A 13,956-nucleotide genomic window follows, 5' to 3' on the forward strand; every position below is an offset into this window, starting at 1 on the left:
TAAGAGGCACTTGGATTTTAGCATCTGCTCGCGACTTTGCATAATCAACTCATCAAGAGGAAAAGTACATTTGGAGAGTTCCCGTCTCAGAATGCGACTACTTGGGGACGTCTGCATGTAGATGATGCTAGAATTACGAGGTCTCACCTCATTGTGCTGAAAGCCAGGAGGCCGTAGAACAGCGTGTGCAGCAGATTGTAGGCCACATCTGGACGAAATGCCGCCACTTGTCCCTCTCTGGCTCCTTTCTTTTCCTCGGTGGAACCTCTGTTAGGCCTGCTGAGAAACCGAAAAACACAGCGACACAAGAGACAACAGTGATACATAAAACATTACATCCAGACGCTCGAGACGAGAGGCAGAAGGGAAGGTGGGTGGAATTGATATTATTCAGATTTCATTAGTAGTTTGAACACAAGTGGACACGCAACAATACACACACCCACGACCGTTTCTGTCTGCGGGAGTCGGCACGCAGACAAACAGACGAAGGCTCGAGGGCATGATGTCACTCCCCCGAATTGGCCTCCTGCACCGAATCAGACGGACACTGGCTTCCATTTGAATACAAATCCAATCCGGCTCTTCCTCCTACGTGAGCTGGGCTAAACTGGATTAAATTAATTCCCGAATTGGCAAATAGCCCTTTGTTCTATGAGGTTAGTATTCCAAGCCTCCAACGGCAGAGTGCGAGTTGATATGCTAATGTGATTAGTTCGATATGGCCCCTCACCTTGCACCACAGGTGCATGAGGCTTCAAGAGGCAGAGCGGCTTTGCAGAGCGTGAAGAAACAATGTGGAGCAGACACGGGGACTGTGACTACCACGACTGGGCTTCTGCCTCCTAATAAACATCTTGTCTCTTCTATTTTCTGAAGGAGCCGAAACCTTCGATTCATTTATACTTCACTAATTTTTCTCCAAAGATATCTGCATATGAAAAAAAAAGAATCTGTGGGCAAGGGAAAGAGTTTCAGTACTGGAAGCCTTCTGGTTTCCTTTGTAGTTTAATTTTAATGCATGAATGTATGACAAGCAAAAGAGAAACAGAGCTGATGAAATGTAACTCCAAAGCAATGGGCTCTTGTTTATTTTTGCCTGATTTATCACTAGTTGCTGTAAAGAAATACTCATCAGAGGGTTCATCAGTTACCTGTCATCAGGGTACCTGCTAACTGCACCTTCTTCAAACTTTCTTTTTTGATAAAGTTTATAATTTAGTTAGAGCTGGATCAGCTGACCCCAAGCCATCCATTACTTAAAGCTCAGGCTGCTGGAGCAACCTCCAATAAAGCAGAGTACTTTGGAAAATATGCACGAAAACTGTTCCTGCTGAAGGTGAAAACAACAAACGTGTTTCACTGCACGAGGCAAAAATTCACCGTCAAGTACAGCTGCTAAGAAGGAGATGCTAGCAGCTGGTGACGTGCGACCCAAACGTAAACAAATGAGCGAGGATCGCTGGAGCCCTCGCTAGCTGCAGACGGGAAGAACAAATGGATGGAAACTACTCCTGCACAGTGCTTTAAGCAGCTGGCCAAGATACAATAACCAGATTTATTATGTGAAAATATTGTCTAACTTAAGCTAGTTTAGTTCTTTTTTTTGTCCTGTCTGCTTCCTCACCAGCCATGACAGATGTCTGCCCCTCCCTGAACCTGTCAGAGGTTTCTTCCTATTAAACGGGAGTTTTTCGTTCCCACTGTCACCAAGTGACAGTGTTTGTCATGTGATTATTGTTTTTTTTCCTGTTATTGTAGAGTCTTTACCTTCAATATAAAGCGACTTAAGGTGACTGCTGTTGTCTGACGTTATAACTAAAACTGAACTGAATTTGTTATCATTAAACTAAAGTGTTAAGCAGTAACTTTATACTTTTACATTAAATTCCCAGGCTCTTCTATGACTCTCCTAATGTGTCTCCTGTGCTAACGCCCTTGTAATCATTATCCTAATGATTCCTCTGGAGCTGAAGAGTGCTTTCAAACCCAGATATCTTACCCGTCTTTGTCAAGCTGGTCTGACAGAGACGGCCACTCTGCTCATTACTTTGCCGCTCACCCATACTGTGGACTGGATTTAACCCCCATCTCTTTTCTCTCAGGGTTGCTGTCCCGAGTTGCCAGAGATTCATTCCAGTGTTCATCCTGTTTTAACATTGCCTTTGAGAAACTTCCCTTTGTGACAATAAAACCTGTGAACTTTAAGCTGTTGTCTCTCAGGTCCTGCTTAAGAGTCCGTTTCATAGTTACACCTTTCATGGTCGTGGCACTGGGATACTTTCGTGCATACATTTGACTTGTGCTGCGTCACTACTATTGCACCACCATGCTGCTGCTGCTGGTACCTTGGTGTAATTAGTTCACACTTTGAATTAGCTAACGTTTCATCAATGACAGAAGCTGACTGGAAAATAGAGAAAATGGCCTTCATTTACTGGCTTTATTTACTTCTAAATATTGCTGCCTGCAAAGGTCAATAAAACTGTTCAGTACGTTTTTTCTTTCATCGTCAGAAATACTGTTAGCACAAATTTGAATTACCATGATATCATTTGAAGCTATATCACTTTCCTCTACTTTAAATGTGTCGTCCTCTCCTCTGTCTACTCTCCTTGTTCTTTGTAGTTTCTCTCTTCTCTTTCCCCTCAACCCCAACCAGACAGCGCGAGGCTCTGCTGGATATGTTTCTGTTCGTTCTTTCTTCCCTCTATCGCCAAGTGCTGCGGGGGGAACGTGTCTTCGGTGTTCTCTCTCTTATACTGTAGGGTCTTATATAAAGCACCTCGAGACGACAGCTGTTGTGAGCTGGTGCTATGTATATTTAAATAAAGTGAACCGGCACAAAGTTTATAATTGATTGCTTCCAATGCAGAGAAACTTTGGCAATCATCTGGATTTTACTTAAACACAAACCACCCACCTAAACATTGCTGCAGACCAGGCATGACTTTCTTGGTAACTGAACTTTCTGGCAGAGGCGTATTTCCTCAGCTCAACATGCCCCGCCCACACCACAAAAACTGCCCATGAATGGGTCAAAAAATATGGAGTAGAGTAACAAAATATTAATTTAATGTTGTTTTGCTTTGTGGGTTTTTATTTTATTTTATTTTGTGACTGATCAGAGTAATCTGGAGCTACTTTGTCTTATATAACCCTCTCCACTTCCTGTTGAGTCATCACCTACCTCAGGTTTTGCAGTGCTGCCGCCACCAACATGCCACAGAGCAGAAGCAGCGTGAGGACGTAGGGGTACAGCAGCAGGGTACCGGCCAGGCGCTCGAGCGTGTCCAGGGGAAGCAGGCCAAAGGCCTCCTCACACAGATACAGACTGGCATCAAAATCCCTGCAGGGGAGGCGAGAGGCGGTCATCTGTTTGTTTTTCACTGAGAATAAATAAACACTGCAACGTCGAGTTAAATGGAAACCTGGTGAGGAGGAAGCTATAAAAGTTTGGCGCAGATCCAAATTACACTCTTTAAAATTATGAAATAGGGCCATAAATTGGCCTTGACAGAGACCGCACTTTCTGAGGGCCCTTCAGTTACTGATGCAAGCAGCATTTTACTGCTGCAGCTGGTCCAAGTGGAGCCTGTCATACGATAAGTCTGAGTGACTGTGAGGCGACTGGATGGAGCAGGATGTTTCTTGGATTAAATGATTTCACTTTGAAATATTAGTGGCTGAGTGACTTAACACAAAATTGTGTATTTTAATGTAAATAAAACAACTTTAATGCATATGAATAAACATATTTGCCTCTGAAATGCAGTAAAACAGAAGCAACAAATAATAATAATAATAAAAATATATTAAACTTATGTGCGACTACCTGATCAACACCACAAACTCGATTTTTTTCTACACGTGTGCAAAAATATTTAATTTTTTTATAGCGTTTAACTGAAATTACTGTTACCTGGCAACTGTACGTTATTTTCACATCAATGTCAATGATATCAAATGTAACACTATATATTTTTGCTGGTTTTTAAAAAGAGATCTTTTACTCATTAAAGTTGATTTCTACTATTGCAATAACCTCCTCTTCTCTATACACAGTGTATATGTCCAGGACTTTTATTGTGAAAGGAACAGGAACTTTCCCTTTAAATCAAGTTTCTGGAGCTTAAAAATGAAGCCGATGTGTAATTTAGTAAAAACTGCAGTTACTGTAATTGCCACCTGCAGGTCCACCCCAACAGACTCCCATGTAAAAACGTGCATGCATTATTTCCTTAAACTGCATGTTTACAGCGTGGCACAACAAAATGTTTTGTGCTCTATGAATACGTTTCCCTTTCATAACAACTCTGGGTGGGGGGAATTTTCTCAAGAGGGGGCGTGGCTACTTTAGCAGGTGTCCTGATACAGTGAGCTAGGATTCTGCTAGGTCCCACTCAAGTGGACTTCCCCACAGTTTTAATGCCTTTTGGGCATTTTCAGTGGGTTATTTGACTAATGTTAGACAATGAAGCTTGAAATTGCAGAGATCAAAAATCTTTTATACTGTCTATAGCAGGGACACTAACTCCTTTAGTTCTAGGAATCTAGGAACAATAAGAACTCTGAAGCACTAAAAGAAATAAACCTTCAGGCTGCTAAAAACCTCCAATCAAATCAGGATAAGTTAGTAATCCACGTTAAACGACCTAATCCACAATCTGGAAACACAACTTGTGCAGTTAAAAAGGACAGTTGCAAAAATGTGCATGAATTGTATGTTTTTTACATTACTTTTAAATCACTATGGAAAAATAAATAACATGACCACTTCTTCCTGTTTTGGCTGCTCCCTTTAGGGGCCGCCACAGTGGATCATCTGCCTGCATCTCACCCCGCTCCTACCACCCTCCGCTGTCACCAAAACCCTCTGTGTGTCCTCGTTCATGACATCCATGAACCTCCTCTAAGCTCCTCCTCTTTCCCTCATGTCGTTAACATCCTTTGTCTGGTATTTGCAGCATCCTTTCTCTGCGCTCGACCAAAAAGGCTCCAAAAGAAAGCCAAAGAAGAAAAAAGAAAAAAAACTATGAGATTGCATCAACCCTGACATGTCTGTACAGTATAAACTTTTTTTTAGGTCAATATTTTGCACGTTGGACTTCTGATATATGAAAGATACAAACTGACAAAATAAATTAAACCTATATAACATTAAGTACATCAACATTATGCAAAAACAAAAAGTGGGAATTCAGAAACACAACATTAAACAAATATGACATGAACTGATATTTTGGTTTTAATTTTATTCTTGGCAGTTACAATCCTCCACATGCTGATAAACCACCACGAGGATAAATAACTAAACAGAGTTGATATAAACGCAAACGCGGTGCAAGACTCCAGGGATTAAAAAAAGAAACGAAATAAGTCAACGCAAGTGAGAGAAACAGGAACAGAGAGAGGCAGCGATAGAGTATGCACTGCATTTTCCACAGACTCCTGAATAATTGAAGCTGTGTTATCTGCCACCCTGGAGCAGCCATCCAGTGGCTGAACTGTTCCACACACACACACACACACACACACACACACACACACACACACACACACACACACACACACACACAGTATCTGATCAATGGGAGGTCTGCTAGTGTTACCCGGCCATCTATTATTCACACACCATAACACTCCAGGTGCTACAATACTGGTGCTTAGTGAATAATACAGTCACTCTGGATCAAGTCAGGAGTTATGTACCAGTGCACACAATACAGACTTTGTATATGCAGTTTTCACTACTGTTTGGGAGCGAGCCCGTATTTCACATGTGGTCAGGACTAGAGGAGGTGTTCATACCTGGTCGAACCCAGAGCAAACTTTGACTTGATGAATTTAAAGATGTGCTCGTCTGATTGGAGCTGGAGGGCTTTCTGTAAGCACACACGCAAAGAGAAGATCATCAGGTCAGGACTAAAGATCAGCATGTTAAACCAAGATTACCGATGAGGATAAGAAGGAAGGAGTGTGTTGTGAAATAAGGGACAGATCACAAGATAATGAGCATATGATGGGAGAAAAAAAGAGGAAAATGGAGAGAAAGTGTATTAAAAGATGAGCGAGGGAGGAAGAGAACACCGCACCTTGGCCAGGTAGTTGATGGTGACCGTGAGGAGGAGAACCAGGGCACTGTGGAGAAGAACTTTGCCCAAACGAACCACCAGGCTTCCAGTCTTTACACCAGGCTACATGCACACACACAGAATAACAAGAGGTTAGTCAGTGCATCTGTTATGGTCTCACTGCAGTTTTTTGCAATTAAAAATGTAAGGAAAGCAGACATCTTTCCATACACACAGTATATATATGGGTACATGCATCAGACCACTAACCCCTAACAGCATGGGTCATTTCTCTGTAAATATCTAAGCACATATTAAAATCATCAAGCATGCATAAATATATTTTTATGCTCGTTATTTTTGCACATTTTGCAATCATTTATAGATGTCAGAAAAACGTCCTCGTTATTTCCCAAAATTCTTTCATACTTCGCATTGCAAACTGTTAAGATTTCAGGTCTATATTGTCTCATCCTGCGCACAGTCTGCTGCAACTTCTCACAGAGTGACCCCTACCAAACTAATTAGTCAGCACAGTAATTACTGATCGTGTTCAAATGCCCGTGGTTATTTACAACACGGATACTGCGCAGAGCACAGAGCACTCCACTGCTTCACAGATGGACATCTCAGTGTTTTTTGTGGGAGTTTTTCCATCTGAAGCCGTTCTGATGATTCTGGACACAAAATGTGAGAATCTATCAGCTTTTCCACTGAATTAGAAATAGTCTCACAGCACGCCTCTGAGATCTTCCGCCTCTGTAAACTGGAGATTTGCCCTGGAATACTATTTGTGTGTTTCCGACAGCAGGGTTAGGCAGCTGAGGTGACTGTAGGGAAACTATCAGTCCCAACTTAACAACCTCTAATTGGATGTATTTTGCCAGTTGTGCTACTGAATGCCACTATTAGCATGTCGACTCATCATCAGTATGCCAGGTGCATCTTTTTTGCAGACCTGCTGTCATCAAAACCATCCAACATCAAAGGTATGCATTTAAAGCTTAATCCAGGCATTAAATGAGAACACTGTCTGCCAAGGCTAAATCAACATTTGCAGAGGACAGAATACCTGTTTCACAAACTAATATGCCTCAAGTTTCAAACCAGAAGTTGGATAAAATCATTATTTCATAAGTCACAAATAAGTCTGACGCAAATGCTGTAAAGGTTTAAGTAGTTATTTGAGTAACACCATCATTTCATGTAAAAACTGAAAATCGGCCACGGAGGGTATGAAATATAGGTTAATACTGCATTTAACAAGCTGTGTTCAACTGAGAGATTCCTAAAAATGTTGGAAAGGTGCAAGTCAATGCTTAAGTCTTAAATATGATTACCCCATCTCTAATAATCAGTTATGTACCACAGGCCTTCAAGCTGGCAGTAATTAAACCGTTACTCAAAAAGCCATCTCTTGACCCAGCAGTCTTAGCTAATTATAGGCCAATCTCCAACCTGCCTTTCATTTCAAAAACTCTTGTAAAACAGATCATCTGCAGAGGAATGGTTTATTTGAAGAGTTTCAGTCAGGTTTCAGAGCTCATCACAGCACAGAAACAGCTTTAGTGAAGGTTACAAATGATCTTCTTATGGCCTCTGACAGTGGACTCATCTCTGTGCTTGTCCTGCTAGACCTCAGTGCAGCGTTCGATACTGTCGACCATGATATCCTATTAGAGCGATTAGAGCACGCTGTAGTAGGGCTGTGCAATATGACCAAAATCTCATATCCCGATATAAGAATTCTATCGTCCGATAACGATATAAATCACAAAAATGTAACATTTTCTGTAAATTCTGCGAATCTCGGGCAGCTCGACTTGCGGGAACGTTTGAGTCTAAGGTTTATTTTTTAGCACCTGACGGCTCTTTTTTAATTCTCATCCGTAAATAATCTCCTCTTTCACGTGATTCAGTTTATTTTGAAAAGTCTTAACAGGATCTTGAGCTTTATTGTGAAAGGTTTATGTGGAACATAAACAAGCGGACACGCGATGCTGTTACAATCATTGTTGCTAACCACAACGCATAAAAACAGCCGCTTGTCCGTCTGTAGTGTGGTTATATTAAATATAAGAGAAAGAGAACTTTAAGAAATTAATATAGCCACTACAGTGACATCAAAACCATGAAAAAAATATTGCCATAAACAGCTTATTTTGTGACACCGCGAAACAAACGATAGCGTAAAATGAAACGATAGACGTTTAACACCAAGTAGTTAAACTGCAGGAATGTCTTAAAGACATAAAGACGAAGTGCACAAAAAATGAAGTTATTGTACTCGGCCCTAAAAATCTTAAAAATATCTAAGCAGATTCTTACTCTGGATGGCATTACCTTGGCCTCCAGTAACACTGTGAAGAACCTTGGAGTCATTTTTGACCAGGACATGTCCTTCAATGCACATATTAAACAAAAATTAGGAATGCTTTCTTCCACTTGCACAATGTCTCTAAAATTAGAAATATCCTGTCTCAGATGTCTTGATGCACGCTCAATCATCCAGGAAAGGAAATCCCAAAAAGTTAATTCTGTTCATCTGGATGTAACGTTTTCAGTGGGAGAAACGTTTCGTGACTCATCCAAGTGACTTCTTCAGTCTCAGCTGACTGCAGGTTTACCCAACCTTATAAACAGTACCTTTGAACAATGACTGAAACCAGCACCACTGATGAACAGTGGGCTGTGAGTTCAGATTCTTGACCATTAATATTGATCATTATTTTTGCAAATTGTCATCACCATTGATCAACAACCACTGATCAATGACCATTGATAATAGATTAGAGTACTGTTTATAAGGTTGGTGTTACACTGCAATAGGTGTAGGCTGCTGGGGGATTCCCATGAGTCTTCAGTCACATTTTCCACTCACTATGTGTTTATACACCTCTCTGCATTTAATCATTAGTTATTATTAATCTTTGGTTCTCTTCCACAGCATGTCTTTATCCTGTCTTCCTTCTCTCACCCAACCCGTCGCAGCAAATGGCCCCACCCCTCCCTGAGCCTGGTTCTGCCAGAAGTTTCTTCCTGTTAAAAGGGAGTTTTTCCTTCCCACTGTCGCCAACACACCTGCTTATATGTATGATGGTTTGGGTTTTCTCTGCTGTATTATTGTAGGGTCTACCTTACAATATAAAGCGCCTTGAGGCGACTGTTGTTGTGATTTGCTGCTGTATAAACAAAATTGAATTGAATTGAAGTCCAAATAGGATTTTACAGTTTTAACATTAAAAATAAACTGACTATCATAGTAGAAAAAAAGCAACAAAGAAACAGCAGGGCCTGGAGCAAGGAAAGGTCCCTGCAGCTCCTACTTTGATTCTAAAAACATGATGATGAAGGAGGAAATCACAACAGTTTCTGAAAGAAAGTCTAATTGTTTCCAAATGTGAATCACTGTGTTAAACTGAAAAATCCATTTGGCCAAAATACGCACTACCCTGCTGGCGAGTCAGGGTCGACAACAATACACTGGGCATGGCAATTTCATCCAAGTACAAGCAGAACCATCAAAGCCATAAAAAGATTCAATCTACTTTCTTTTGAAACCTTTCTGCACCTCTGTTGGTCTCCCAGCAGTTTATGCATGTTATCAAATGACTGCCAAATTTGTCCAGAAGATTAGGGCAATGCTATGAAAACACAAGGAACAGCCCATGTACAGCAGTGCACAGGCACGTGGTATTTAGTTCTTACTTCACTCACAGAAATAAAATCCTTTATATTCTTGATGGCTTTGCTTAACTAAGAATATTTCCCTAAAAATATGCATTTTCTGAATCTAAAACACCCCGAGCCTGAACTGCAGCACAGTGCCAGTGAGTACAGACACCTGCCTGCCAAATAACCAGACTGCAGCCAAAAATCTGGACATTATCATTCATTAGTTACAGCTGAGATTTTTCTTCAAACCACCAAAATATTACATCAATTTGCTGACCGTAGATATGCTTATGATGTCGAGAGGCTGGTGTTTAGTCCAAGGTAAGCTGCATGTTCAGTGTAAAGCCACCAGATTCATCATCTAAGCATGACTTAAGTCCAAGACATGTGAGCACAGATCTGTGAAAGACTGCTAAAAGCAAAGCTTTTGCAATTAGAGCATGTCATTACTAAAATAACATTTATTTTAGGAATTTAAATACTTATCTCCCTACTCCTGAATCTCAACCTTTCATCCTGTCACATTAAATGTTTGTGCAAAAGTTACTGTAATAAGACTGAACTAAATTACATTCAGACCTGACAGGAAACTGTTTCTCCAGCATACAAATTATCTTCTGCAAACACCATCTGCAGCACGCAGATTTCAACCAAAATGTAAAAGATAATCTTCTACCTGTGTGTCAACAAGTTTCCACCACCATGACTCTTTTAGTGTCAGCGCTCTGTTTTTTCCAAATCCTTACCCTCTCTAATCTCAGACTTTTCTTCTTCGTACCCATCACTCATAACGCTTACCTGGCAATGTCTGATGAAGAGCGCGGCTACTATGAAGCTCAGGACCAGTGATCCCAGTATCATGGAGTTACAGAACTGGAGGAACCACACACTCAGCAGGCTGCTCACTTGAACGAGGTACAGCGTAGTCACCTGGAGAAACACACCAACAACGTAAAGAAGAAGCGAGTGAGTGTTGACTTGACAGCCTGGTCCAAAAGTGGACCAATGAAAGAAGACCGTAGACTGTGTGTATGGTTGAAATCATTTGTTTTTAAATAAAACAGCAGCATGCTATGGATTCTAACAAGGTTGCAAAAAAATCAAAGAACATGTTAATATTATAAAGACATTATAATCTCATCCTTAAAGAGCACCTCACACTCCGACTGCCGACTTATTTGTGACAGCTAGAATTTCCAAAAGAATGGAAGTTAGAGCCTTCAGATATCTGAATTCTCATTTGGATTCAGGAGACAGACACCCTCTGATAAAAATGACAAAGCTTATGGTTAAGGCTGGATCAGGTGACCCTGACCCATCCCTTCGTTTTGCTGCTGGAGGCCTTCCTGTGACGCACTGAGCATTTATTTTCCACTCCTCTCATTTCCCTCCTGGTGTGTCCTTTTCACTGCTGTCACAGTTCTTTTAGCCCGTCCTTTATTTCCGAAGCAGCAGATACATCTGCGTATTTGATTTGGCAAAGGATTCACTACCTGATGTAACCCTCCCATTTAAACTGGCCTCCCATTAGATCCTGTGGCCCGCTGAGGTTGGGTTTGTGTTTCCTCTCAGAATTAAAACAGGAATCTGTCCTAAATCACACGTTAGATGAATGTGTCAACCACTACACCTTGTTCTGCCAGTTAAAAACTAGTTATTTTTTTCTCGAGCTTTTCACCTCCAGCCACCGTACTCGACACACTCTTTAAATAATGACGGGGCCAACATGAGGCTTGGGGAATGCTAGCAAGTAAAGGCCACACAGTATACCGAGGCTACATCAGCCCAGACGTAAAATGAATGTTAATCTACCATAAATAACTGGAAAGGTGTAACAATAGAAAAGTTGGAGGATGAAAAACTTTAAGATGCACAGCTTTGGCTCCGCTCTCCTCTCTCTGAGGTTTTTGAAGCTAATTGACCTGGTGATGCAGAAACTGGCATAAACCTTGAAGCCAGCAAAACGCCATGAATCCATGGAGCTGGTCACCTCAGACATGTCCAGCCTCTAACATATCAATCAGCCAAGAATAGGACCACCATCCTGACTGGAAATTGGAAGGAAGAGATGCACATATGGAGACCTGCATGTTACTGGAGTTTCCCCGAGTTAAGTTAAAAGAGGCCAGAAAGCAGCTGACAGAGAACGCAGAGGAGGAGAAACAATGTGGAGGGAAAAAGTATCACAGAGCCAGCTGCAGGGATAATAGGGTGATGTCCCTGCTGCTGCCTGTCCACTTGGAGATGTTCTGGAAACAAGGCTGAAAACACTGCTTTCCTCAACTGTGCAAGACTCGCACGGCCTCTTGCAGACCAAATGTATCTGAAAATATCCCAGACACAAATGGATGTAGCCTAAATATTATTTAATAGTTATTTGCACATTTGGATGTTAAAAAGAAGAGGGTGGAGGAAAGTCAGAAAGTCAGCAGAACTTTGTGAGAAAGCCGACTTTTTTCCAGGTGCACTCTCTCTCTGTGTGCTGGCAATAGCAGCAGCAGCAGCTCTGTCTCTATGAATACCACACGCAGAGGTATGCAGCATGCTCCGGGCCTAACACAGCAAAACATCAGTGAGAAGTGGCTTCCAGCTGGTGACCTTACAGCAGGCCCTAGGCCACCACCTGAGATTCAACAAGCAGGAACGCTCCATAGGTGTTCCAGCTACCTGTACAACTACCTGAGTTAAGCTGCATAAAAGCAAGGCTGTGGGATACGTTTTAAAACATGAGATAAAACAAACAAAAATACACCTGGTGTGTTGCAATAAATGTTCCACTTATTGTTCTTTTTCTTACAAACAAAGTAAGAATTCCAATTTCAGTTGGACATCATGGTTTTTTAATGAGGTGAGCGCCACAAATCAAATCCTACTCACCTCCACTGCACACGAGTGAAAATGTATAAGGGAGGGATAGTTTGAGCAAATAAGACAGAAACTATCTGCATTGCAAACACAGCTGCGAGCAAGTGAGGAATAGAAAATTCTGGTGTTTGTAAAGCGGGTGAACTGTGCGTGAACATATGTCTGTCCTTCCAACCCTCAGGAATAGATTCCCAGGAAAGTAACATTTCTTGTTTTCCAATCAATGCAAGTGTTTTGATTATTTCAGCTTCTCTTCACCTTTTCTCACCTCTCATGATGCAAAACCTCACCTCAACCTCAATCTAACCCCATCAACTCTGTTATCTCTGCCTACTCTTCAGACTTTAGATAACATATCTACTATGAGTACAGAAAGATAGCTCAATATGAGTCTCACTAACTCAGCTCTGCAACAAATTACTTGCAGACCGAAAGGATTTTTCTCATAGCTCAACAATGGAAAAACAGACAATTGTTGCCAGGACACCTAAAGTCAGCTGTTACACTTTATAACACATGAAACTATAACCAGAAGCTAGAAACCTGCAAATATCTGGTCCTTCTTACCTGTGTAGTTGTTAAGAAGTCACCGCAGTCCAGGGTGTAAATGACGAGAGCCTGAACCAGTAGAATGAACTGGTTGAACTGCCAGGTCAGACAGAAACAGAACGTCGTCACATACATCAGCCACACCATCACCTTCTGAGGAGGAAACACAAACATACGCGCGCACACAGGGTTAGACGATTAATCTGCATAACTACAGCCACACTGCCTGATCACATTTCTTCTGTGCTGCTTGTACTTCTAAATTATTGAGTGGCTCGCCTCATCAGGCTGATCTATGTGGCGAGCTTGGGCTATAGCTCTGCGCTTACCTGCTGTAATGTGGTGAGCTGGGGTCTGAGGTAACAGGTGATAGCGGCGACCTGCAGCGCTAAGAAGGGCAAAGACCAGTTCTCTCTGAGGGAGATGGTGAACTCTACACGAGTAGTATCTACCCTGAAAGGAGAATGATTGATGAAGCGATGGAGAGATGGTGTTAAACCGTTTCAGCTAAACACCGTGAAGGAAACCTAACAGAAGTTTGGAACTTCTGGTGGCTTGAGAAAAAGAAAAAAAAATTAAATCCTGAGATCATGGCGGCAGTTTTCAAAGCGCTCTGAGGTCGTACAGCGTTTACAGCTCCAAATGGACAGCAGAGAAAACGCCAGGAGGGTTTTTGAGACTGTTTAAACTTTAGTGCACTTCCAACAGTACAGAAAAGTAGGCAAATCCACACACCAGTAACACAAACTAACAAAAGAAGAATTTAGATCTGCTTGTCCCGTACATGCACTGT

At 41.6% G+C, this 13,956-nt stretch overlaps 1 protein-coding gene across 2 annotated transcripts in view; it reads right to left on the reverse strand.

Moving 5' to 3' along the window:
* dpy19l3 (dpy-19 like C-mannosyltransferase 3) overlaps positions 1-13,956 on the reverse strand; it is a 69,891-nt gene that overhangs the window by 32,784 nt on the left and 23,151 nt on the right. The window contains exons 7-13 of one of the 2 annotated variants that reach the window (XM_080884689.1): positions 13,493-13,616; positions 13,182-13,316; positions 10,548-10,679; positions 6,096-6,197; positions 5,812-5,885; positions 3,191-3,349; positions 148-276 (exon numbers count right to left, since the gene is read on the reverse strand). In XM_080884689.1, the coding sequence (XP_080740815.1) occupies positions 148-276; positions 3,191-3,349; positions 5,812-5,885; positions 6,096-6,197; positions 10,548-10,679; positions 13,182-13,316; positions 13,493-13,616 (855 nt within the window). Of the gene's footprint in view, positions 1-147; positions 280-3,190; positions 3,350-5,811; positions 5,886-6,095; positions 6,198-10,547; positions 10,680-13,181; positions 13,317-13,492; positions 13,617-13,956 lie in introns of both variants that reach the window. The other variant, XM_080884688.1, reaches the window with a different exon arrangement.

Source organism: Rhamphochromis sp. 'chilingali' (genome assembly GCF_963969265.1).
Source record: "Rhamphochromis sp. 'chilingali' genome assembly, chromosome: 6".
NCBI classification, from domain to species: domain Eukaryota; kingdom Metazoa; phylum Chordata; class Actinopteri; order Cichliformes; family Cichlidae; genus Rhamphochromis; species Rhamphochromis sp. 'chilingali'.